The sequence below is a fragment of the Saccopteryx leptura genome, chromosome 2 (assembly GCF_036850995.1).
Source record: "Saccopteryx leptura isolate mSacLep1 chromosome 2, mSacLep1_pri_phased_curated, whole genome shotgun sequence".
NCBI lineage: Eukaryota > Metazoa > Chordata > Mammalia > Chiroptera > Emballonuridae > Saccopteryx > Saccopteryx leptura.
In genome coordinates this window covers 341,289,411-341,315,817 of record NC_089504.1, presented here as the reverse complement: position 1 = coordinate 341,315,817, position 26,407 = coordinate 341,289,411, and the positions used below count along the sequence as shown (strand labels likewise).

At 42.9% G+C, this 26,407-nt stretch overlaps 1 protein-coding gene and 1 non-coding gene across 2 annotated transcripts; one reads left to right on the top strand and one right to left on the bottom strand.

The window, feature by feature from the left end:
- Window positions 1–6,115: 6,115 nt before the first annotated feature.
- Window positions 6,116–24,801, bottom strand: SLFN5 (schlafen family member 5). The gene is made up of 5 exons (XM_066363865.1): window positions 24,604–24,801; window positions 17,212–18,260; window positions 16,103–16,228; window positions 10,256–10,976; window positions 6,116–9,707 (listed from the first exon to the last, which is right to left on the bottom strand). The coding sequence occupies exons 2-5, from the start codon at window positions 18,218–18,220 to the stop codon at window positions 8,876–8,878; spliced, it is 2,688 nt and encodes an 895-aa protein (XP_066219962.1). The 5' UTR covers window positions 18,221–18,260; window positions 24,604–24,801; the 3' UTR covers window positions 6,116–8,875.
- Window positions 14,785–14,860, top strand: TRNAT-AGU (transfer RNA threonine (anticodon AGU)). Its single transcript has one exon. It is a non-coding gene; the product is annotated as a tRNA-Thr (tRNA).
- Window positions 24,802–26,407: the final 1,606 nt, after the last annotated feature.

The following is a 26,407-nucleotide window of genomic DNA, read 5'->3' as shown; positions in this document are numbered from 1 at the left end:
GAGCCAACCGGCCAGGGCCAACTATTTTTATTTTTTAAGTGAGAGGAGGGGATATAGTGAGACAGACTCCCGCACGCACCCCAACCAAGATCCACATAGCAATCCCCAACTTGGGCCGGTACTAGAATCAACCAAGCTATTTTAGTACCTGAGGCTGACACACTACAATCTACCAAGCCATCCTCAGTGCCCTGAGCCAATGCTGAAACCAATTGAGTCACTGGAAGGGGGAGAGGGCAGGGAAAGAAGTAGCTGGTCGCTTCTCATGTGTGTCCTGAGTGAGAATTGAACCTGGGATGTCCATATGCTGGGCCAACACTCTACCCACTGAGCAAACCATCCAGGGCTTCAAACTCATTAACTATTGACCACTGTTGAGTCCAGGCATCAATTAGCCAAAATCAATTTGTTAATTCTAGCATAATATTAACACCTTCCATTGTCAACACATTCAATCCCAGCTGAGTGTCTATGATTTTAGGCAGATCAAGCCCCTTATTTCACCCTCTTTCATTGAACATCTGTAGTATACATTGCCATAGTAGCTCCCCAGGCTCTGCCAATATACATGGATGAGATGCTGAAACTCTTTTGCCTATGGGCTATCTCCTCTAGGAACAGGTCTTCACCTCTGGGCCATGTTGGGATCTAACTCTTATTATGGGGCTGGATTTGAGTCTTGAGGAACATTAGCATCAGGTGGTGAGGAAGCTGGCCCAAGTGCAGTCAATCAGCTATCACAATGCTTTTTCACCTGGGAAGGCTACTTTCCTTACACATGGTGTGCTTCCCTCTCTATAGGTATTTGGGGGGTCCAGAGTTCTCAACACCCACCCAAACATCCTTATTTTGTGTCTCAGGGTCTCACTCCTTCCACACCAGTGGCCTTCCTTTAGTGCAAAAGATCTGGTGTGGTTGTAGGTTTTTGCACTGAATTCAGGAACCCTAACAATCATGTCTTCGGCATGGTGCTCAGCCATGTCTTCCCTGCTGCGACCAGGGGACCAGGGACTCTTCCCAAACTGTCATGGTCTTTGGGTTTTCCATGAATCTTCTCAGCCAGATAGTTTTGGACATGATCTCAATTTTTTTCATTGTTTATACTTCCTAGAACTATCAGAAAGAGTTTACTCCACAATCTTTATAATTACTATTATTGCCACAGAAACTAAATGCCAGGGCCTTGCCCTCCACCTTCACTTCATCCTCCTCCGATAATGATGATGCCCATGTGTGTGTAAATGTTATTAGGTAGCCTGAAAATGCACCTGCCAAAGCCCTGATGGGTTCTGCTGCTGAGGAGCAAGGAGAGAAATTATATAGGAAAGAGAAGAAAAATGAATTCAAATTTCCCTAAGCAATTTTATTTCTATTTTTTAATAGGTTGAAGCAAATATGAAAAGAAATAGCTCTTATAAATCCTGGATAGCAAAGATTTACTACATTCATATTCTTACCTTTTGTGTTTAAATTTTACCCCTCCTCACTCACCATACATCATTATTCATTATGATCATAGGGGCTTATCTCAGTTACAGGTTGATAGAAAACTAAGAAAGTAATTCATAAAACCATTACATCAGTAAGTGAAAACACACACATATGGCAAAATCACATCGGTAAATACCCAAAATAATTACATTGTACCAAATCCAAAAGTCATAAAAAGCAAAATCTGTCTTTTTTCTCATCTGGGTTCCCTCACATTCATTTGCCCTTCCCCAGAGCCAAACACTATTACCAGTTTCTCAGTACACTTCCAAAGATATTGAATACATTTACAAGCACATCTCTGTATCAATTCCAAAAGTCAAAAATAAGCATCTTAGAACATTACTTTGCTATATCTTCATAGTATTGATATACCATAAATTAATCAATCCAATCTATTGAGGGAGATATTTACTATTTTTCACTCTTCTACTATGTAAAAAAATCCAATTAACTGTCATTGCACACATTGAGCATATATGTGAAATAAAATCCAAAAAGAAGAATTGCTAGTTAAAGGAATACATACCTGTAAAATTTTGATAGCTACTGCCAGATTGATAAAAGTTTTCCTACTTTATAGCAATGTGTAAAAGTGCAATTCCCCACCATCATTTGTTTAAACTTAATGATTTTGTCAATTAAGTGAAAAAGAGTGATATGTTGTTGTAGCAGTGTTTAGTTGATACTTCCATATCATGACTAAAAGATTCCATATATTTAGGAACTATTTTTAAATTTTCTTTTCTGGGTTCTTCTTCCTGTTCACATTTTTTGCCCATTTTTCTTTGGGGATCTTAGAAGTTTTTCTCTTTGATTTTTAGAAACTTGTTTAAAAATACAGAGTAAACTATTTGTCTACAACTTTCATTGCAAATATTTTTTTTACTGTGTTATTTGTTTCTTGACCTATTTTCATGGTGTTTTTTGCTACAAAGATAATTTTGTTTAAAATAGTCAATGTTTTCTTTCGTGGTTTCTGATTGGGGGCCATATTTAGGCCTGAGATTATGAAAATAAATGTCCTATTTTTGTTTCATGTACTTCCATAATTCCATATTTTTATGTTTAAGTATTGAATCCACCTGGAATTTATTTTGGTGTCCAGTGTGATGCCCAAGCCTAATTTTTTGCAGATAGGTACCTAAGTCATTCAACATCATTTATCAAATAATCCATCTTTCCCCTGCAAATGTGATTGCCACCTTTAGCATATGCTTTATTCCAACACATATTTGTATTTAGTTTTTGGCATTCTTGTCTGCTCCATTTACCTGCCACACAACAGAAACACATTGTTTTAATTATTGTAGATTTATGTTTTAATATTTGGTAATGCTAATTACTCTCAGGTTTTTCCCCTTTTTAGATTTTTCCTGGATATTCTTGCTCTTTGTCAATGAAGTTTAAAATTATTTTGATGCTTTGGGATAAGATCTGTTAGGTTTTTTATTTTATGGGTTTTGTTTGGGGTTTTTTTTTTTTGGTATTTTTCTGAAGTGAGAAGCAGGGAGGCAGACAGACAGACTCCTGCACGTGCCCAACCAGGACCCAACCGGCAAGACCACTAGGAGGCGATGCTCTGCCCATCTGGGGCATTTCTCCATTGCAACTGGAGCCATTCTAGTGCCTGAGGTGGAGACCATGGAGCCATCCTCAGCGCCTGGGGCCAACTTTGCTCCAATGGAGCCTTGACTGTGGGAGGGGAAGAGAGAGAGAGAGAAAGAAGAGGGGGAAGGATAGAGAAGCAGATGGGCGCTTCTCCTGTGTGCCCTGGCTGGGAATCAAACCCGGGACTTCCACACGCCCAGCCAATGCTCTATCACTGAGCCAACTGGCCCGGGTGATCTGTTGGTATTTTTATTGGATGACATTTAATTTATAGGTTAGCTTAGTGAAAATGGATATATTTATGATTCTGAATCTTCTTATCCAAAACTCACATTGTGCTTTTTATCTGTTCAAATTCCCTTTGGTGCTCTTTAGTTTCACTTTACAGTTTTATTCATAAAGAGCTTGTATGTTTCTTGTTACAGTTATTCTTATTTTACCTTTTTTGTTGTTGTTGGAATTACAATTAGCCTTTTTTTTCCTTCATTATATCCTCTAACTAGAAGTAGTTTGCATAGAGGGAGGCAATTGGATTATTTGGTAATTAACAAATAATATACATAGGTCACTTTATGTTTTATTAATTTATTTGTTCACCCTTTTCTCTTGAAATCAATACTTTCTTCTCAGTTCCTTTATCTCTTACTGAAGTACCTTATTTAGTAAGTATTTCAGGGAATTCCAAGTTGTTACAGTCTGAAGTTTTACTTATTTTGCCCTCAACTTTGAGTGATAGTTTGGGGAGAGAAGATTAGGCTCCAAGTCTCCAAGAAGAGCAGAGGTGTGCATAAAAGATATTGGAAAGAATAACAGCTGAAAGTTTTCCAAATTTGTTGACACTATCAACCTATAACTGCAAGAAGCTCTCAAAAACCTCAACCACAAGAATGTTGCTTAATTACCAAAGATCATCATAATTAAATTCCTTACTTCAGTAATAAAGAAAAAAATCTTAAAAGCTATCAGAGAAAAAGGACACATTATGTACAGAGGAACAAAGATGAGGGGAACAGCAGATTTATCATGGGAAATGATGCAAGGTAGAAGACATTGAAGTAGCATGTTTAACTTACTAAAAAACAAAACTATCAACCTAGACCTCCACCCAGCACAACTATCGTTTTTAAAAAAGGTAAAATAAAGATTAATTTTTAATGCATTCAAAATCTAAATGAATTCATCAGCAGCAGACCAATAGTATCGAAAATGTTAAAGAAATTCCTTTGAGCAGAAGGGAAATCATGCAAGATAGAAATCTAGGTTTACACAAAGGAATAAAAACCACCAGAAATGGTACTTACTGCATAGGTAAATATAAAGAATTTCTTTCATAGTATTTATATCTCTTTAAAAGATAAGCAGCTGCTTAAAGCAAAAATAATATCAACAGTTATGGGATTTATAACATATATAGAAATAAAATATATCTCAACAATAGCACAAAGGTTTGAGAAAAAAAGGAAGTACACTGTTGTAAAGTTCTTACACAATACATGAAGTGATGTAATATCACTTGGAAGTAGACTGCGATAAGTTTAAAGATATATTGCCCTGGCCGGTTGGCTCAGCGGTAGAGCATCGGCCTAGTGTGCGGAGGACCCGGGTTAGATTCCCGGCCAGGGCACACAGGAGAAGCGCCCATTTGCTTCTCCACCCCTCCCCCTCTCCTTCCTCTCTGTCTCTCTCTTCCCCTCCCGCAGCCAAGGCTCCATTGGAGCAAAGATGGCCCGGGCGCTGGGCATGGCTCTGTGGCCTCTGCCTCAGGCGCTAGAGTGGCTCTGGTCGCAACATGGCGACGCCCAGGATGGGCAGAGCATCGCCCCCTGGTGGGCAGAGCATCGCCCCTGGTGGGTGTGCCGGGTGGATCCCGGTCGGGCGCATGCAGGGAGTCTGTCTGACTGTCTCTCCCTGTTTCCAGCTTCAGAAAAATGAAAAAAAAAAAAAAGAGAGAGAAAGATATATACTGTGAACTTTAGGGCTATAGCTAAAAACAAACCAGAAAGTTATAACTAATAAGCCAATAAAGAAGATAAAATGTATTTTTTTTAATGCACAATTAAGTCAAAAGGATGCAGAAAGAAAGAACAAAAGGAACAAAGAAGAAGTGGGGGGAAAAAGAAAAAAATAGGGTAGATAAAAATCCAAATATAGCAATAACATGAAAAATTGGGTGAAATATACAGGGAATCCCTCTATACTACTCAGTACTGCCTTCGCAAGTTCCTGTGAGTCTCTAGATATTTCAAAATAAAGGGTTAAAAAATCAAATGCTTTAAACACCTCAACTAAAAGGTAGAGATAGATTGGATTAAAAAGCAACTGAATATTGCTCCAGAGAAGTGCACAGCCAGAATGATCATTGACACTTAACAAATAATTTAATTTTTCTGCATGGATTGTTAAGAATTATTTCAATCAGAGGATTTCTTTTTTTCTTTTCTTTTTAGGTGAGAGGAGGGAAGGCAGACTCCCATGTGCACCCCAACCAGGATCCAACTGTCAACCCCATCTGGGGATGATGCTCATGTACCAAGCTATTTTTAGCATCTGATGCTGACCCACTCCAGTGGAGCTATCCTCAGGACCTGGTACCATGCTGGTATCAGTTGAGGCACTGGCTGCAGGAGTAAAAGAGGGAGAGAAGGGGAAGGGGAGGAGAAGCAGATGGTCGCTTCTCCTGTGTGCCCTGACCAAAATCAAACCAGAGATGTCCAAACACTGGGCTGATGCCATTGGCCAGGGCCTTGAGGAATTATTTTTTTAATTTTTCCCTTATTATATCTTAGAATATTTTGCCATTCCATTTATTGAGTTCTCTATTTCATAACCATCCTTTGTGGATCACTGTACTCTAGGTATATCCTCTTTATAATTACCTTAATATTTACCTTATTTCTCTCCATTTATGTGATTATCTCAAGGCTTCCCATAAGCCAGGAATTGGGTTTTCAATTTTTTTTTCCGTTTTTTTTTTTTTTTTTTTTGTGTGTGTGTGTGTGTGTGTGTGTGTGTGTGTGACACAGAGAGACAGACAGATAGGGACAGACATGCAGTAAAGGAGAGAGATGTGAGAAGCATCAATTGTTCATTGCAGCTCCTTACTCTCCCTAGTTGTTCATTGATTGCTTTCTCATATGTGCCTTGACTGGGTGCTACAGTAGAGCAAGTGACCCCTTGCTCAAGCCAGAGACCTTGGGCTCAAGCTAGAGACCTTGGGCTTCAAGTCAGCGACCTTGGGCTTAAGCCAGCAACCATGGGGTCATGTCTTTGATTCCACACTCAAGCCAGCGACCCCATGCTCAAGCTGATGAGCCTGCACTCAAGCCAGCAACCTCAGCGTTTTGAACCTGGGTCTTCCGTGTCCCAGTCTAATGCTCTATCCACTGAGCCACCACCTGGTCAGACAGGTTTTCAATTTCTTGTTGCTTCTAATTTATTTTCCACCTGTAATGCTTCACAATCTGTCTTCTTAGCAATATCCATCTTGATCTTTTTTGGCGGCTTTGTCATTTGGTCTTGCAATTCTTGTTTTATGGAACTGTGAAGTTCTGTAGCAATTCTTGCAATTCTTGTTTTATGGAACTTGAGAAGTTCCTCTGTAACATGAAACACTTGCAGGGAGTTTACTTCTGTCCCATGAGTTATATTTTCTTGCAGGCTCATCTGGCTCATCTCATGTTTCTTTTTTACATTTTTCCCCCATAGTCTTTCTGACTACTTCCCATGCCATTGATCTTTCTAACATTTAATAAGAGCAGCTCAGGATAGTTTTTCCACGTACTTTAAGGCGTGAAAAGACTTTTTTGACAACTTTCTTTATGAAGTAGAACTTACTTGTCTTCCTCTTCACTGTATAGTTGGGAACCTTAGTGGTATCTTCCACCTAATTCTCTGCAGCCTGATCTGACCTGCTGTTATATGAGATTGCACTGTCCATCTCATTTGTACTCTTGATTGTTGCCTATGAATTTCTATTAATTCCACCATACCAGGGGCTGTATCTTATTCCCAAGGGCCTTGCCTCCTTCTCTGAATTCACAGAAAACCCTAAAAACTACTTCCAATCCCTAGAGAGAGTCCTCAGGAACAATCGGGGGCTTCTGTGCTTGAGGGTCTCTGGCGTTTTCCCAAGCCGCCTATCAGTGACTCAGATGGCATTCTTTAAGTTGATCATGTTAGTAGAATTCTGATTTTCTTTTTCTCATGTACCTTCTTTACTTCACACTACCTTGGGCATGTGTGAGATTAGCTATGCCTCTACATAAATCTTTTTCATTCTGTTTTTTATGTCCATACATATTTATTAGACGTTTATGGTGTGTGGTTGAGCTCCATTCTTTGCTTTTCTTTTGCTGGTAAACTTTAGCCTGTAATTTTACTAATTTTCTTCATTCTTTTTGGTAAAGGGAGAGTACATGAACTGGATTGATCCAGCTCTTTATTTAGAATTGCTAATTCTTATATTAATTTTATTGTAAAAGTATCTCTCTATACTAGCCTAAGTTATTTGCAATGTATTCCAAGTTATCTGCAAATCATTTTACAATAAATTATTTCTATATTTTCCCAGGGATGGGTCTCAAAATTTTTATAGTTCTTAATATTGTAACCAGCTACCAGAAATAACAAATTCTAGCTTCAAATTCATACTTCTTACAATGAGATTTCAATTTCCCTATTTTGAGGAAAGAGTGGGGTCTTTATTTAATCAAGAATTAACTCTGACTATTTTAGTTTAAATCTCTCAGGAAAGAGGGATTTCTTTAACTTCAAATATTGTGAGAATTTCTGAGAGACTTACGGTACACAAGGAATTTGCCCTTTGAAAGCCTAGCTAAAATCCTAAAGGATCAGAAGAACAAAGATATTAAATTTACTTTATCATTTCATTGGTTATTAAATTATGTGAAAAGCAAATTGCAAACTCTGAGTTCAGTACATTCATCCTCTTAGGGACCCTTGCATTTTAAAATTAATTAAATACACAATATGTCTTCCTGAGCGACTGTGGCAATCTTAACTTTGAGCAGTAACCTAAAAGCCTCCATAGAAACAGTATTCAAGCCAAGCTAAACAGCTGAGATTTCAAATAACTGAAAAGCACACATAAAACTTTAAAAAATAGTGACCAAAAATACTAAGACCATTAAAGGAAAATAACAAAGTAATGTAATGTGGCCTTCCAAAAAATTATAATTCGTACCTTCTGATTGTATATTTTGAAACATGCCACAATCGTTCCTGGCCAATAAAAGCTCAGACACACTACACCTCTCCATCCTTCATACTCTCCCAGCACGTCATACTCAAACAGTTCTGCACATGACTATGTTACAAATAATGAAGATACCCGAGTCTTCCTGGCACAAACAGCTCAGAGATCTTCTCGTGACTTCTTTCCTGCTGAGCACTTCTCTGACCACCCTAAATAACCAACCTCTCTGTATTTACATACACACACACACACACACACACACACACTCACACACACTCACACACAATCTCTGCATCTCAAGTCCCTCCAATTACTACTCTGATGTTCCTTATTACTATATGAAATGTCTTGTTCTTGTGTTGTTTTACTCTCTGTTATTTGCCTTTGCCCAAAAGAAGAAATTTTATCTGTCTGGTGCATTAATTGAGCCAAACCCCAGCACCTGGAAGAGTACATGGCTCACTGTGGATGTTCATTAAATATTTGGTGATTAAATGTTTTAAATGTTTAGATCAAATAGTTTCACAGTTAACCAGAGATGAGGGCTACTTAACTCTTTCATAGATTAGGATCTTCTTGTCCGTTAGAAAACATCAGAATATATAGATGTTTCCTCGCCCTGGAAGCCAGACAGAGCAGAAGATTGTGGAAAACAGCTGGCTCGGCTGCCCTTGGATCAATCCCAAACACTATGTTTCTTTCCAGGCCTGAAAATCGACGGACACTGTCCAACACAATGTGATTGCCCGTAATATCTGATGCATTTTCGATCCGTACTAACAGATCAGATTCCTCACTGAGCTGAGAATGTGTTCTCTTCCTCATTGCTCTTTGAAGCTTAGGTTTGTATTTGTCCACATCACTTGCTTTGCTGCAAAGCACAGCAATATCCTTGCAGGAATAACCTTCTTTGAAGAGAAGCTGGCATTTCTCTGTTATACAACCCACCATCTGTTCCAAGTCATCGTACGTCATAGTCTCAAAGCAGCCTGGAACACCCCGAGACCATTCAGCTTCACGGAGTATCTCCAGGGACCCAGGAGGGATGTTAGGTGGTGGATTTCTTCTAACCTCCTGCATTATTTCTTGTAGGTGATTGGCTATTGGATCTGCATTGCGGACCACTCTGTTGAGCTCTTCTCTTGTCTTCTGTTCTGAGAAATGGGGAAGGCCACTGCATTCCACATGACTAGTCTGGAAGTAGTCCAGAAAGATCCAGAGAATTCCAGGGCAATCCCTTTCTCTCTGAGTGATGGTTTTTGCCTTCTTGTACCAGTCCCCATCTTCACTGCGAAAATTCTGAGCTTCATCGATGATGATGTGTTGAATCTTTCCAAAGTCTGTTTTCATGAAGGTTTTTCGTGTCACTGCCTGGCAAATGTTTTTGTGTCTGAAAGTGTAAGAAACACAGTCAAGTTTTCCCAGTCAAACAAAGGAAGTCAATTTTCTTTCTTTCTTTTTTTTTTTTTGACAGACACAGAGAAAGAGTCAGAGAGAGGGACAGACAGACAGGAAGGGAGAGAAATGAGAAGCACTTTAGTTGTTTATTGATTACTTTTTTATACATGCCTTGACTGGGGGGCTATAGCAGAGTGAGTAACCCCTTGCTCAAGCCAGCGACTTTGGGTTCAAACCAGAGACCTTTGGGCTCAAGCCAGTGACCAGTGACCATGCGGTCATGTCTGTGATCACATGCTCCAGCCAGCGAACCTGCGCTTAAGCTGGTGAGCCTGCACTCAAGCCGGTGACCTCAGGGTTTCGAACCTGGGTCCTCTGTGTCCCAGTCTGACGCTCTATCCACTGCACCACCACCTGGTCAGGCATCAGTTCTACTCTTTAACTCCTCTGGGCATAGTAAATACACTATGAATCTTAGCATGTAAATTTAAAGCCACACCAGTCAAACTTATTAAAAGGAAGAGAACACAGGCTGCATACCTCACAAATTCTTGCAGGGGCTTGTTCTCACAGATGTAAAGAATGTCACCTGGTTGACAGTCAAACACATTCCTGATCTTTTCTATGATCTTAAGAGCCAGGATGGTCTTCCCTGATCCAGGTAAGCCATGCACAAACAGCTCTGTGGTCTTGCGAAGGTTCTTTGAAAGCAACTCATACTGTTTATCTGTGAGTAGGTTCAAAATCTCAGAGCCCAGCTCTTCACTTAAGAAAGATCTGAACCCAAGCAAAACTATCAAAAGGGACTGTAACAGAGTTTCCATGTGCTCAGTGGACTTCAGTTTATAGGACTTGGGGTAAAGTTGCAATTCTGAACCATGAAGGTCTGTTGCTGTTCTATCAGGATTCAGCAGGATGACCAAGGGGGTGATGCACAATTTTCCAGTGTAGCCACCCATGTTCACCAGCTTCTGCTTTAAGGAACAGGCAACTCTCAGAGAATAGTCCTTCCAGGAGTCATCACATTCTCTGAGGATAGTGTAGAGGACTGGGAATTTGTTCTTGGAAAGTAGAAGAGCATCACAGATGACTTCCTGCTTCTCTGGCAGACCCAGGTCCACAGCCCAGCTTTGAGAAAAAATCAATATTCCTTCAGAGACAGCACGCATTTTCTTATTTATTAAGTTTCTGAGTCCTTTATGTTCTAAAAATAGTTTCTTGTAGAGCTTTTCTGGTCGAAACACCACTGTGTCAGTTAATACTAGATAAGGAAAGAATTGGAATAAATTAGAGAATTCACAGACAAGCAAATAATCATCATTATATGCAACCGATTCAATCCCCATTTGGGTTTACCATGCGTTAGTATTAGGTTATGCATTAGTAGCAACAAGATAAAAACAATCCAGTCCAGTGGAGCTGCTAATGGACAGGCATAAAAGGAGAAAACAATAATTATGGCACAAACTGGTAAATCAATGGGGAAGAAGTGCACAAAGCATTATGTGAATGCCAAGGAGAGGTGCAGCTTAGAAGAGAAGAAAATATGAAAGTCTTTACGAAGGAGATACCTGAGCTGCTTCTTACATGGCGATTGGTAGTTAGCCTGTTGAAGGAAGGGAGGATGGAGACTAAGCAAAAGGGGTACATGAGTAAAGCATGGAGACAAGAAGCAGCAGGGTCCGTGCAGGCAGCTTCAAGGAGTTTGTGTTGCTGACGTATAAAGCGAGAGGCAAAGCAGTAGACATAGGGAGCGAAGCATTACAGTGCCATCTGAACAGCTGGCCATGCTGATGATCGTTAACAATATCGTATAATTATATACTTGAAAGTTGCTAAGAGAGATCTTAAATGTTCTCAACACACAAATGATAATCATGTGAAGTAATGAATATGGTAATTATTCTTACTGTGGTAATCATGTTGCACACCTTATACATGATGTTATTTGTCAATTGTAACTTCATAAAGCTGAGGGGAAATACCTGGCAAAGGCAATACACTATATCAGTGGTCCCCAACCCTGGGGCCACGGACCAGTACCGGTCCGTGGGCCATTTGGTACCAGTCCACAGAGAAAGAATAAATAACTTACATTATTTCCGTTTTATTTATATTTAAGTTTGAACGATGTTTTATCATATTTTTTTTAATGACCAGATTTCCTCTGTTACATCCGTCTAAGACTCACTCTTGATGCTTGTCTTGGTTACGTGATACATTTATCTGTCCCACCCTAAAGGCCGGTTCATGAAAGTATTTTCTGACATTAAACCGGTCCATGGCCCAAAAGAGGTTGGGGACCACTATACTATATGATTTCACCTACATCGTATTCTGTGAAAGGCAAAATTCTTAGGATGGAGAACATATTAATGGCTGCTAGGGGTTAGGATTGGAGGAGATTTTGACTAAAAAGGTGCAGCACAAAGGAGCCTATTTTTGGTGATGGAATTGTTCTGTTTCTTGAATGTAGTGGTGGCACACAAATCTATATATATTTAAAATCCCTACCCTGGCTGGATAGCATGGTTGGTTAGAGCATTGTCCTGAAGATCAGTGGTTGCTAGTTCAATCCCCAGTCAGGGCACATACAGGAATAGAGTAATGTTTTTCTCTCTCTCTCTCTCTCTCTCTCTCTCCCTTTCTCTTTCTCTAAAATCAATAAAATAAACATTTTTAAAAATAATATAATAAAAAATAAAAACCCTTAGTCTATTTACAAAAAAGTCCACTGTTACATTTGTAATTTTAAAAAATTCTTAAAAGTGCTTTTTATTTTTTATTAAATTTTTTTTCCTTTGATTTGAAGGGGACAGAGGGAGGGAGAAATGAGAGAGAGAAACATCAACTTTGTCCCATTTAGTTGTGCATTCACTGATTGCTTTTCTTTTAGCTTTTATTTATTTATTTTAAAGAGGAGAAGAAAGAGAGAGAGATAGAAGGAGGGAGAAGCAGGAAGTATTAACTCCCATGTGTGCCTTGACCAGGCAAGCCCAGGGTTTTGAACCAGCAACCTCAGCATTCTAGGTTGATGCTTTATTCACTGCGCCACCACAGGTCAGGCCATTGATTGCTTCTTCTACGTGCCTTGATCAGGGATTGAACCTGTAACTGCAAGCAATTGGATGCACCAGTAAAGTTTGTCTGAGCTTAGAGAAATACTGTTTTCTATAAAAGTGGACTAAACTAAAGGTACCTCCTACTACTATTTTGATTTAACACATTCTGGAATTATTGGTCAATGAAGTGAAACAAGTAAAAGAAATAATGTGTAAGCCCTGGCCAGTTGGCTCAGCGGTAGAGCGTCGGCCTAGCGTGCGGAGGACCCGGGTTCGATTCCCGGCCAGGGCACACAGGAGAAGCGCCCATTTGCTTCTCCACCCCTCCACCGCGCTTTCCTCTCTGTCTCTCTCTCTCCCCCTCCCGCAGCCAAGGCTCCATTGGAGCAAAGATGGCCCGGGCGCTGGGGATGGCTCTGTGGCCTCTGCCTCAGGCGCTAGAGTGGCTCTGGTCGCAACATGGCGACCCCCAGGATGGGCAGAGCATCGCCCCCTGGTGGGCAGAGCGTCGCCCCATGGTGGGCGTGCCGGGTGGATCCCGGTCGGGCGCATGCGGGAGTCTGTCTGACTGTCTCTCCCTGTTTCCAGCTTCAGAAAAAAAAAAAAAAAAAAGAAATAATGTGTATAAATATAAGAAAAGTTAGTTTAAAATTACTTTTGCTTTTGCATGAATAAAAATATTAAGTAAAATGTTTAAAAATAGCATAATTTAAAACTATGAGCTTTCCAACATGCCAGCAATTCATAATCAGAAATTATTATTATATAATGATCTCATTCTAGGAATATACATAATTTAACATATATTATAAAATATGGATAAAACATTGAAATTATTAAGAGATATGCCATATTTCACTGATCATAAATGTACTTTAATAGCTCTTAAATTAAGATATATCTTCTAGTTTAATAAACTATTTTCTTTTTAGTGGTAAATAAAATAATAATATAATATTAATTTCTTAAATTTGATGAAATATAACAAAGAAAATTTTTAATAAATGGCCAAATATTCCTTGTGTAACTATCTCACTGTTGTAAAAATTGCAATTCTTCCAAAATTCACTTATCAATTTTATGTAATTGCTATCAATAATAATCTCATAGTATCCTTTTCCTTTTTTGTGGAACAAAATAATTCTAAGCTTCTCCTAGAAGAGAAATGTCATGATAATATCATTTTGGGAAAGTGTATACTGGTTTGTTTTGAATTACAATTTTTTAATGTTCATCTAAGTTTACAAGTTTAAATAAGCGATAGCCTAGGTGTTTGCAAAGTTCTACTTTTTGGCCTGAGTGGTGATTAACACAGGTTTCACTACATAATTATTTATTAATTTATACCACTGTTTTATGTACTTTCTGTATAAATAGTATATTTTTCAATAACAACAGCCAAAACTTAATAACATCCATGTTGAGGAATACTATGAAATACTATAGTATAACCAATGAAAGAATCATGTAAACCTATAAGTTAACTTGTGACAAGATGTACATACACATTACTCAGATTTAGCTCTATGCTTGCGTATAGCTGCAATGCATTTATTTTCACTGCTGAATGATATTCCACTATGTGAATATACTACAACATATTTATGCTTTGTTGTGACAATAGACAATTGAGCTGTTTCCTATTTGGAGTTATTACAAATAGTAAACTTATGAGCCCTATGAGATATTAATATAGGTCCAATTTATATATATTTCCTGATGTATGTGCACACATTTTTCTTTATAAACTAGAAAAAATGCTGAATGGTAGAGTAGGCAAATAACCAATCATACAAGATAATGTCAAATTTGTTTTCCAAAGGAATTCAGCCAATTTAAGTTCCCAGCAGCAATATAAAAGATCCTGATTACCCACAACTGGGGTTAAGTATCCCTTCATAACTTTTTTGGGTATATGTGTTTCCTTTTCTGAGAAGTGCACCTTTATAACTATTGCCCAGTTTTCTACTAAGTTGTTTGTTCTTTTAAAAAATGTACAGCCCTGGCGCCCTGGCCGGTTGGCTCAGCGGTAGAGCGTCGGCCTAGTGTGCGGAGGACCCGGGTTCGATTCCCGGCCAGGGCACACGGGAGAGGCGCCCATTTGCTTCTCCACCCCTCCGCCGTGCTTTCCTCTCTGTCTCTCTCTTCCCCTCCCGCAGCCAAGGCTCCATTGGAGCAAAGATGGCCCGGGCGCTGGGGATGGCTCTGTGGCCTCTGCCTCAGGCGCTAGAGTGGCTCTGGTCGCAACATGGCGACGCCCAGGATGGGCAGAGCATCGCCCCCTGGTGGGCAGAGCATCGCCCCTGGTGGGCGTGCCGGGTGGATCCCGGTCGGGCGCATGCGGGAGTCTGTCTGACTATCTCTCCCTGTTTCCAGCTTCAGAAAAATGGAAAAAAAAATAAAAAATAAAAAATAAAAATAAAAATGTACAGCCCTGGCTGGGTGGCTCAATGGAGAAAGCATTGCTCCAGAGCACCGAGGTCACAAGTTTGATCCCCGGTCAGGGTATATGGAGAAGCAATCAATGAGTGCACAACTAAGTGGAACAATGAATTGATGCTTCTCTCTCTCTTTCTCCCTTCTATCTCTCTCTTAAATCAATGAGGAAAAAAATTTTAATTTATGTAAGGTTTTTATATATTCTTGATGCTAGTCCTTTGTCAGCTACATGGTTTGCAAATATCTTTCAAGATTGTAGTTATATCTTTCACTCTCTTTAAGGTATCTTTTGAAGAGCAGAAGTTCTTAATTTTAATATCGCAAAATTTATCAGTTTAAGTTTTAATTCTTTTGTGTCTGGTTTAGGAAATCCTTTCCTACCTGAACAACACAAAATTATTCACGTACATTTTCTAATAAAAATTTGAAAAGTTTGTTTTTGACATTCAAATTCTAAAACCATCTGGAATTGGCCCTGGCCAGTGATTCAATGGATGGAGCAGTGGCCTGGCATATGGACATCCGAGGTTATGTTCCCAGTCAGGGCACACAGGAGAGGCAATCATCTACTTCTTTCCCTCTCCCCCTCCCCCTTCACTCCCTCTTCCCCTCCTGAAGCCAGTGGCTCATCTGGTTTGAGCGTGGCCGCATGAGCTGAGGATAGCTTGGTACTTGAGCACCAGCCCCAGATGAGGTTGCCAGGTGGATCCCGGTCAGAGTGCATGTGGCAGTCTGCCTTACTATCTCCCCTCCTTTCACCTAAAAAAATTAAAATTAAACTTTCTGGAATTGATTTTTTATAGCATAAAACAGGAATCCAATTCTATTTTTTTCCATATGGATGAACAACCAACCTATTCCAAAGCAACCACCGATATTGAATTACCTGGAAAGTGACGTTTTTGCTGTTCTTCCAGACATTCCAAATTCTTATGAACGCACACACTCCTGCTGCGGGGTGTGGTGGATGACAAATGCATCTGAAGGCACATCTCAGATAGTCTGGAAAGATCTTAGGAAACAAGAACCAAGGGTTCAATATGCAAAAAAGGCTGATCCCCAACTTAGAGTTGAGCTGTGTTGCAAAGTCTTTCACTAAGTCTGAGAACTCAAAGTCTTGGACAACGGATATTTGATTTCTCATCCCAAGTGAGCTCAGAATAGCCTACTGATATCTTGGGGTAGGGGGAGAAACTGGTGTGGAGCAATGGTTTTTCATTTTTAATTTTATTACATTGAATCAAACTATTTTTATATTTGTAGAATGCTTCTATTGAAAAAAAACAGGATTAGAAGATGTGTTTCTGAGCTGATTCTGAAATGGACTTCGTTTATCTAGGCTTTTGAGGAAGTTTCCATTGATCGCCTTTTTTTCTAATTTCTCTCAGGCTTTCTTTTTCTAAGGTGGTTGCGTATCAAACACTTTATTTTTGGGTTTATCAGTCATGGTGGACGTCATATGTTGGCTCTCAAAAAGAAAAGTGGGAAAGGAGAGGGACAGCTGTGGGTTGGTCATCTTTCAGCTCAGAAATGGAAGTGGGTCAATAAGACAGGGAGAATATTTATTCCTGAGAATCATACAAATGGGAAGGCAGAGGAAAGTGGGCGTAGCTTAGAGAGGACATGTGAAAATGCATAATTAAGTATGAATTTATAACCAGAAAGGAAGAGATTTGAATGTGAACACAAGAGAGGATGTGAAGATAAAAATTACTAGGTGAAACAAAAGTTACTAGGTCAAACAGCCCCCTGTACCACTCACTCTCTTGTGGGTCAACTAGCCCAGGGCATCTGCTGAACGCAGGGTATTTAAAATGGACAGAGGGAATGAAGGACAATGCTCACCAACTGCATCTATAGGAATTAATAAATCCGAAAGCTGCACCTCAGAGAGTGCTCCTCTTTGCCAAGGTTCTAAAACAATGTCCGCCCTTTCTCCCTCCCAACCCCCACCTCCCAGCAGCATGATCATTACTGCGAACTCTGCTCCCAGACCTGGGTCGTCTTCTGTCATCCAAACTGCCCATTCCTTCAGGGACAGACGTCTCACACGGTTGTCCTTCACCTGCCAAGCACTAGGCTCTTTGGCAAACACCGCACAGCAGAATCGTTCCACCTTGACCGCGCAGACATATCCATGGAGGGCCCCCTGATTGTGTACTTCAAGGAAATTAATGGCATATCTTATCTCACGCCTCTGGGTACAGAAATGATGGACAGGTAACTTCCTAATACAGCTACCAATGTAGCCCTTCAGGGTGGTAGGATCTATTTTCTCTTTTTCACATCCAACGACTTGAAGGGTCTCATAATTCACCCCCCAAAATATGTACCCTCCTTCGGTGTTTGCAAATGCAGACACACAACTGGGGAGATCCTTGTCAAAGCATTGAGATACCCCTGCTGGGAACATTTTAAATTCAACATGTGTGGACTTGGTAAAGTTGAGCTTTTCCAGGTACTGAAGGTGAGCTCTATCAAACAAAGCAGCAGCTAAGGTCTTTATGGTACTTTCATTTTGGACCCCATCTTGAAGTTCCTGTGAACTTGGCAAAGAGGGATCATGGTTATTCATAAGCATCCTTTCTTTGAGGAAATCCACTGCTTCCCGAGACCCCATAAGATTAGTAGATGTTTGATGTCTGTGGTACAAGTAGGAACACAAAGTAGCAAGCCGTACACCAGAGGCCTTTACGTTCCATGATTGCACAAAAATATAAAAGAGATCTTCCTTTTGCATCTCATCTAAATAGCTTCTGAAATGCGAAGGCACATCCAATCCTGTTTCATTATTGTTATACTCGTAGTCTTTGTTCACAATCTCAGCCTTGACCACTCCCCCACCGGAATTCAGCAGAGCACATATCGCATGCACGATGATTTCATTCTGTTTCTTCCGCAAGTGAGGGTCCATTTCATTCCTTTGCTCTCTCCCAAGGATGATGTTTCCTGCATTTAAAACACACTCAGCAAAGTCTGTTTCCAAATCAATCCTGAGACTCATCTTCTCAGCACTTTTTCTATTGTTACCCTGAAATGTTCTCCTGAAAAACAAAAAGATAGAACCATTAGACTGAGACAAGAATAGGAGGAGTAGGACATCGACAGTTTGAGGCCACTCTTCTGAAGATGGTCACTTTCTGTATTTCCACTGAGCTGGGGGCCAGATTCATGCAGGAATTAAGGGCACAGAACAGGTTGAGAAACTACTAAGTCTGCCAGAAGCCCACTACCACCACAGAAATGATCAAGAGGTTATTTTTTATGCTATGATTTTTAGGAACTGTCTCTGCTAAGTTCTGTAAATGACAAGGTCTCTCAAGACACCTGCAGAAAACATAAAAGATTACAAAGATACACGTGGAATGGAACTGCAATGCAACTGGAAAGATTTCATGGTCAAAATATATATTTGAGTTTTACTGATATTTATTGTTATTCTTAGTACTTTTTCTCTTTTCTCTCACTGAGACCAAGACAATTCTTATATTATTTTATAGTCCAATTTTGTGAAGGAGCAAATCTGATTGAGTTGGTAATTTATCATTGTTGTTATAAAACAGATCATTTAGCTTCTCCTGGTCCAAGCACTTCCCACCTTATGAAAAAATATATATATAGATGTATGCCTATATGTAATATATTTTATATGTTAAACATATATAATAATTATTATATACTTACCTATATATAATTTTTGCAACCAATTAACAAATTATTGACCGTTTGTTTGGAACAACCAGGATGTCAGGTTGAGGTGGACTTTTGACATTTCCTAAACCTCAGCTGACAACAAATAATCTCAGAGGGAAAGCTGAATGAGAACATGCAGACACAACATCTCTGCAACCACCCTCCAGAACTGAAAGCAGGTGTGAGTGATACACATCTCTATAGCTTCCAATCTTTGGCTAATGTGTGGCAGTTGAGAAAGAAGGCGGAGCAAATAAACTAACTCGCACACAATTCCAAAACCCTCTATAGTAAGAAAGTTCCCTGAGAACCAAGAAAATGTCATGCTGTCTGGACAGTGTCCTCCCACACCCCAACATACACATTTCCATCCTCAAATACCTGGATGAGGGAACAGAAGATGAAACTCAAGAAAGAAACACACACAACCCCCTGGATGAGTGTAGAGATAGAGCCCAGAATGACAGCAGTGGGACAGGACTAAAGGATCACGGGGGGAAAAACTGGCACGAGATGGTAGCAAGCTTCAGTGGGTGGCACAGGAGATTATACAATTGCTGGGATTTAATAAATTAGCCAATGAGGAAGTGGAGACTTTGAGAATAAATTAGTAATAGGGACTTAGGAAAATATGCAAATACAAATATAAGACAATAACTAAGATTAAAATAAAAAAAAGCGTAAGATCCTGATCAGGCGGTGGCACAGTGGATAGAGTGCCAGACTGGGATGCAGAGGACCGAGGTTCAAAACTCCGAGGTCCCTGGCTTGAGCATGGGATCATAGACATGACCCCATGGTCGCTGGCTTGAAGTTCAAGGTCGCTGGCTTAAGCAAGGGGTCACTTACTCTGTTATAGCCCCCCGGTTAAGGCACATATGAAAGAGCTATCAATGAACAACTAAGGTGCTGCAACGAAGAATTGATGCTTATCTCTCTCCTTTCCTGTCTGTTTGTCCCTATCAGTGCCTCTCTCTGTCTCTCTCTCTGTCTCTGTCTCACACACATACATACACACACACACACACACACACACACACACACACACACAGAGTGTAGGAAATAAAATATAATCATAAGGCTATGGTACTGCTATAAATAAAATGACAGCCCTGGCCGGTTGGCTCAATGGTAGAGCGTCGGCCTGGCGTGCAGAAGTCCCGGGTTCGATTCCTGGCCAGGGCACACGGAAGAAGCGCCCATCTACTTCTCCACCCCTCCCCCTCTCCTTCCTCTCTGTCTCTCTCTTCCCCTCCCGTAGCGAGGCTCCATTGGAGCAAAAGATTGCCTGGGCGCTGGGGATGGCTCCTTGGCCTCTGCCCAGGCACTGGAGTGGCTCTGGTCGCAACAGAGCGCCCCCCCCAGGGGCAGAGCATCGCCCCCTGTGGGCAGAGCGTTGCCCCCTGGTGGGCGTGCCTGGTGGACCCTGGTCGGGCGTATGCGGAGTCTGTCTAACTGTCTCTCCCCATTTCCAGCTTCAGAAAAATACAAAATAATAATAATAAGAAGAAGAAGAAGATGACAATCATAATAATATAAACTCTGAATATTGTTCTGACCAGAGATAATGATATAATTGTACTGTCAGCCTGTGGGGAGAGAAAGTGTAGGGAAAGAAGTGTGAGAAATTGATACCTATATCTCCAGAAACAGGTAATATCTAAAATTGACTGTGGGAGGGTTAGAGAGGGCATAAGCATGTTTAGAAATATATAGTTAAGAGCGTCGGCCTAGCGTGCGGAGGACCCGGGTTCGATTCCCGGCCAGGGCACACAGGAGAAGCACCCATTTGCTTCTCCACCCTTCCGCCGCGCTTTCCTCTCTGTCTCTCTTGTCCCCTCTCGCAGCCAAGGCTCCATTGGAGCAAAGATGGCCCGGGCGCTGGGGATGGCTCTGTGGCCTCTGCCCCAGGCGCTAGAGTGGCTCTGGTCGCAATATGGCGACGCCCAGGATGGGCAGAGCATCGCCCCCTGGTGGGCAGAGCGTCGCCCCTGGTGGGCGTGCCGGGTGGATCCCGGTCGGGCGCATGCGGGAGTCTGTCTGACTGTCTCTCCCTGTTTCCAGCTTCAGAAAAATGAAGGAAAAAAAAAAAAAAAAAAAAAAAGAAATATATAGTTAAGTGCCAAAATTTAAAGCCAAAGAGGCAAGAGCATGAAAAGGGGGTGAGGGTACAGGTCATGGGTTTCTTATTGTCTTTTATGGAACAATGACTTTCAAAAACTGAATGCATGCCTGACCAGGCGGTGGCACAGTGGATAGAGCGTCGGACTGGGATGCGGAGGACCCAGGTTCGAGACCCTGAGGTCGCCAGCTTGAGTGCGGGCTCGTCTGGTTTGAGCAAAAGCTCACCAGCTTGGACCCAAGGTCGCTGGCTCAAGCAAGGGGTTACTCGATCTGTTGAAGGCCCGCGGTCAAGGCACATATGAGAAAGCAATCAATGAACAACTAAGGTCTCACAACGAAAAACTGATGATTTATGGGAGTTGATGCTTCCAGCTCCTCCCCTCTCCTCTCTCTCTCTCTCTCTCTCTCTCTCTCTCTCTCTCTGTCTCTCCCTCTCCTCTCTAAAATGAATAAATAAATAAATAATTAAAAAAAAAAAAGAAGACACATATGAGAGAGCAATCAATGAACAGCTAAGGTGTCGCAACGAAAGGCTGATGATTGATGCTTCTCATCTCTCCATTCCTGTCTGTCTGTCCCTCTCTCTGACTCTCTCTCTGTCTCTGTAAAAAAAATAAAAATAAAAAAATAAAATAAAATAAAATAATAAAAAAAAAGAAAAGAAAAACTGATGATTGATGCTTCTCATCTCTCTCCGTTCCTGTCTGTCTGTCCCTGTCTATCCCTCTCTCTGACTCTCTCTCTGTCCCTGTAAAAAAAATAAAAATAAAAATAAAGTGTACAAGACAATGGCTTTAAAAAAAAAAAAAAAAAAAACTGAATGCATGAAGCTTCCACTTCCAGTCAGAGTAGAATACCAATGACTAGATTACTCTCCTGTCTGAAATGGCTAATATATTTTTTTTTTTTGTATTTTTTCTGAAGCTGGAAATGGGGAGACAGTCTGACAGACTCCCGCATGCGCCCGACCGGGATCTACCCAGCACGCCCACCAGGGGCGATGCTCTGCCCACCAGGGGGCGATGCTCTGCCCCTCCAGGGGGTCGCTCTGCCACGACCAGAGCCACTCTAGCGCCTGGGGCAGAGGCCAAGGAGCCATCCCCAGCACCCGGGCCATCTTTGCTCCAATGGAGCCTTGGCTGCAGGAGGGGAAGAGAGAGACAGAGAGGAAGGGGGGGGGGGTGGAGAAGCAGATGGGCGCTTCTCCTATGTGCCCTGGCCGGGAATCGAACCCGGGTCCCCTGCACGCCAAGCCGATGCTCTACCACTGAGCCAACCGGCCAGGGCCAAAACGGCTAAAATATTTTTGAATAAATAATGGCCACAAAATTTCCAAATTTGATGTAAACTCTAAAATATCGAGATCAAGATCTAAAATAATCAACGAGCACAAGAAACATGAAGAAAACTACACCAAGCACATCACAATTAATTTGCTCAAAACTGTGATAAAGAAATAATCTTAAAAGCAACCAGAAGGAAAAGATATATAACATACAGAGGAACAACAAAATGACATTAATTTTTTTGGGGGGGGGGTCAGAAACAAAGCAAGTAAGAAGATAGTGGATCACCTCTGGCCGGTTGTCTCAGTGGATAGTGTGTGGGTCTGGGGTATGGATGTCCTGAGTTAGATCCCCAGTCAGAGCACACATGAGAAATGACCATCTGCCTCTCTTTCCCTTCCTCTCCCCTTCCTCTCTCTCTTCCCCTTTTGCAGCCAGTGACTCAATTTGTTCCAGCATCGCCCCTGGTGCTGAGGATAGCTCCATTGGTCCAAGCACAGCCTGGGCACTGAGGATAGCTGGGTTGATTCCAGCATGGAGCATCAGCCCCAGATTGGGATTGCAGGTGGATTCCAGTGGGAGCGCATGTGAGAGTCTGTCTATCTCCCCTCTTCTCACTTAATGCCTGACCAGGCAGTGGTGCAGGGATAGAGTATCGGCCTGTGATGCTGAGGACCCAGGTTTGAAACCCAGAAGTCGCTGGCTTAAGCATGGGATCATAGACATGGCCCCATGGTCGCTGGCTTGAGCAAGGGGGTCACTGGCTCGGCTGCAGCACACACACACACACCCCCCCAAGGCACATATGAGAAAGCAATCGATGAGCAACTAAAGTGCTGCAACTACGAAATGATGCTTCTCATCTCTCTCCCTTCCTGTCTGTCTGTCCCTCCATCTCTTTCTCTTTCTCACTTTAAAAAAAAAATTGATTTCTGTTTTCTGATAGATAAAAAACAACTGTGAATTTTCATAATTAGGCCAAGAGTAGGTCATCACATTTCAGTCTTCTTCCACTTGCAAGAAAATTCCAAAACTTGTGATTCCTCATTTTCTTATTTAAACAAAAAAGTTGAAGAGTCTTGGACATTTAAAAGAACACTTCTGACACAGGACACTGTTCTCAAGCTGCTCATCTTCCCTGCTCTTTTGGCCACAGGAACTCTCAGCTCCGCCCTCATGTCCGCCCCTGACAGACTCAGGAAGAATCAGTTTCTCTTTCCCCACCAAGGCAGGCATAGCCTCCCCACTTTTCAGAAGGGGTAGGCCAGGAAACTTCAGCTACCGCACTCATTTTCTCAGAGCCCGTGATGGGTGTGGATGAACCCTCAGGAGCCAAGAAAAAGTCCCACCGTCCAGCAGCCCCTCCCTACCACACTAGTTGTCAGGGATTCCTTTCGGGCTCCTAGACAGGCCTGTGCAAAGGTAGACTGGAATCGCCACAGCGTAGCCCCTGTGGACAGAGCCCCTGAGAACTCGAGTGAGCCACCTGAAGGGGGTTAGGGAGCTTGGGGCCCAAGCTGAGAGCCCACCCACCCATGTTTAAGGACTGATGTGCGAAGCCAGGGGCTTAGGGCAATCCCGGAACACAGCTTTTTTTTTTTTTTTCCGAGAGAGAGAGAGAGAGAGAGAGAGAGAGAGAGAAAGGAGGGAGGAAGGGAGGGAGGGAAGGAAGGAAGGAAGGAAGGAAGGAAGGAAGGAAGGAAGGAAGGAAGGAAGGAAGGAAGGAAGGAAGGAAGGAAGGAAGGAAGGAGGGAAGGAGGGAGGGAGACACTGACTTGTTCCACTTATTTAGGCATTCGTTGGCTGATTCTTGCGCCCTGACTGCGAATGAACCCTCAACCTTGACTTAAATTACGCCACCAGGGCCCTAACACAGCCTCTTGTAGGCTTCACTTTTAGGAGCCTCGGTACCTCGTGTAGCTGTTTCCTTTAAATTTCTTCCAGTTCCTGAACCGTGGGGAAATCCTACCAGGCTCGGTTTGGTAAGATTTGAGCTGTGAAGCTGCGCGCCTCTCCTTCCTCCCAGCGCGCCAGGCGTTCCAAACCTCCCCGCTCCCGGACCCTTCACTGCCCATCTGTTGGAAGTTGCTACTACTGAGCGCAAGTCCATAAGCCCAGTCTCCCCAGCGAGGAAAGGAGCTCCCAGGGCAGCGCCCAGGCCCCGGGACGCAGTCGCTGCACCTGGCCTTCACCACAACCGGGTCGGGAAGCAGAGCGCACCGGGGACGGGGGGGAAAACCGAGCTTCTGGAGAACCTGTGCAAAGGAGCGCGGGATCTCATTACCGATCAAGGTTTCTCCTCTGCAGCGCGACACCCTCCGGGAGAAAGCGATGGAGCTTCCCAGGTCCAGAGCAGCGAGCGGCCTTGACCCTGCAGGGTCGGGTCCTTATATCAGCTGAACTCGATGGCACCTCATGGGGCGTGGCACCGCGCAGCTCTACAGTTTCGTTTCTGTGAACCCAGTACCCCACCAAGGCAGCAGCCTGGTTACCGGATATGGGTGGGGTGATGAGTGGGTTGGGGGTGTCTTCTTTGTTGTTTATGTTTTCTGATTAGTTTTGTGGTTTTTTGTGGGGTTTTTTTTGTTTGTTTGTTTTGTTTTTTGAGATTGGAGTACTCGCCTCCACCCAGGGAGGGATTTCCCTGTGCAACCCCACGTTCTCTAGCCCTGTCCGAACACCCCAGGGTCCTGTGCGCGGGGAAGTGTCTCTCTCCCCAACGCTTCCAGCTTCTGGATTGCGGCCGTAATTGCGGGATCAGCCGCCCAGCTCTCCCTCCGGAGGAAGTGGGAGCGGAGAATTAAGCCTCTGCTTCTGCCGCACCTCCATCCCAGAACTGGGAAAAGTTCATTCTGCCTCCTGTCTTTTGAGGGTACCTTGATTTGTAAAAGGCTGATGACTGCTTGCTAAGGGCTCCAGCGGAACCGGTCGGAAGTGTCGCCGTGTGCTAGAACCTTGTCAGGATCGGGCGATGGCGTTTTGGTGAAAGAAAAGGAAAAATGTCTCTTTGATTCACCAGCCCGCTACAGACTTCCTCACACCTAGGTCTTGTTCAAAACCACAGGTCTCCGTTTGTTTGTCCTACTCTTATAACCAAGCGTGTTCTGGGCGCTAGAGAAGGGCCTGGCTCGGTGCCGGGCGCTGCGCGGACGCTCCTCACCTGCCGCGGCTCGGGGCGCGCGGGGCTGCTGGGCGGCGGCGGTGCGGGAGCCCAGGAGGCAGCCCAGCCCGGCGAAAGGGGCGAAGAGCAGGCTGCACGGGGACAGGTCCGAGCCCGAGCCCCAGGGGAGTAAGTAGCATTTAGGAACCTCTGGAACATTCAGTCAATTCCTGACTCCAACTGCTCCTTTCCTGCGGCGCCCTCCTTCTGTTCTCCTGGCCCTCCTCAAAATCAGGTGAACAGACGTGTCTCCATCTCATCACTTCTCAACTCCCGCTGGCATAGCCCAGAGGACTATAGGCTACGCTCTTTTTCTTTTTAATTTTATTTATTCATTTTAGAGAGGAGAAAGGGAGAGAGAGAGAGAGAGAGAGACAGAGAGGGAGAGAGAGAAGCTGGAAGCATCAACTCCCATATGTGCCTCGACCAGGCAAGCCCAGGGTTTCGAACCGGCGACCTCAGCATTTCCAGGTCGACGCTTTACCCACTGCGCCACCACAGGTCAGACCTTAGGTTACACTCTTGCCTCAAACTCCAACACCCAGATTTGCGACGGGAAGCGTTCCATTCCCATGACTGTAATCCAGGCCATTCCCCTCTCCCGACGTAACCACCCGGGGCGGGGCGGGGCGGGGGAGGGGGCGGTGAGCCCTTGGGCAGAAACCGGAAGAACGCGGAGGCCAGCAGAGAGGCCCAGAGTAGGGAGCGGTGGGAGTAATAATAGGGGTGGCTGAAGAGTCGTGCTAATCGCCACGTGTGGCGCTGGCTCAGTGTGGAGGAGGCGCGGTCTCCTTTATCGATAGGTTGCTGAGCTTGCAGTGCGTGATGGGGTGGAAGGAAAAGAGCACTGAACAAAAACAAGCTCTTGGTTTCCGGTCCTCCAACTGTGAGAGCTGTCACCTTGTCAGTTCTTCCTTCGCAGTGCCCC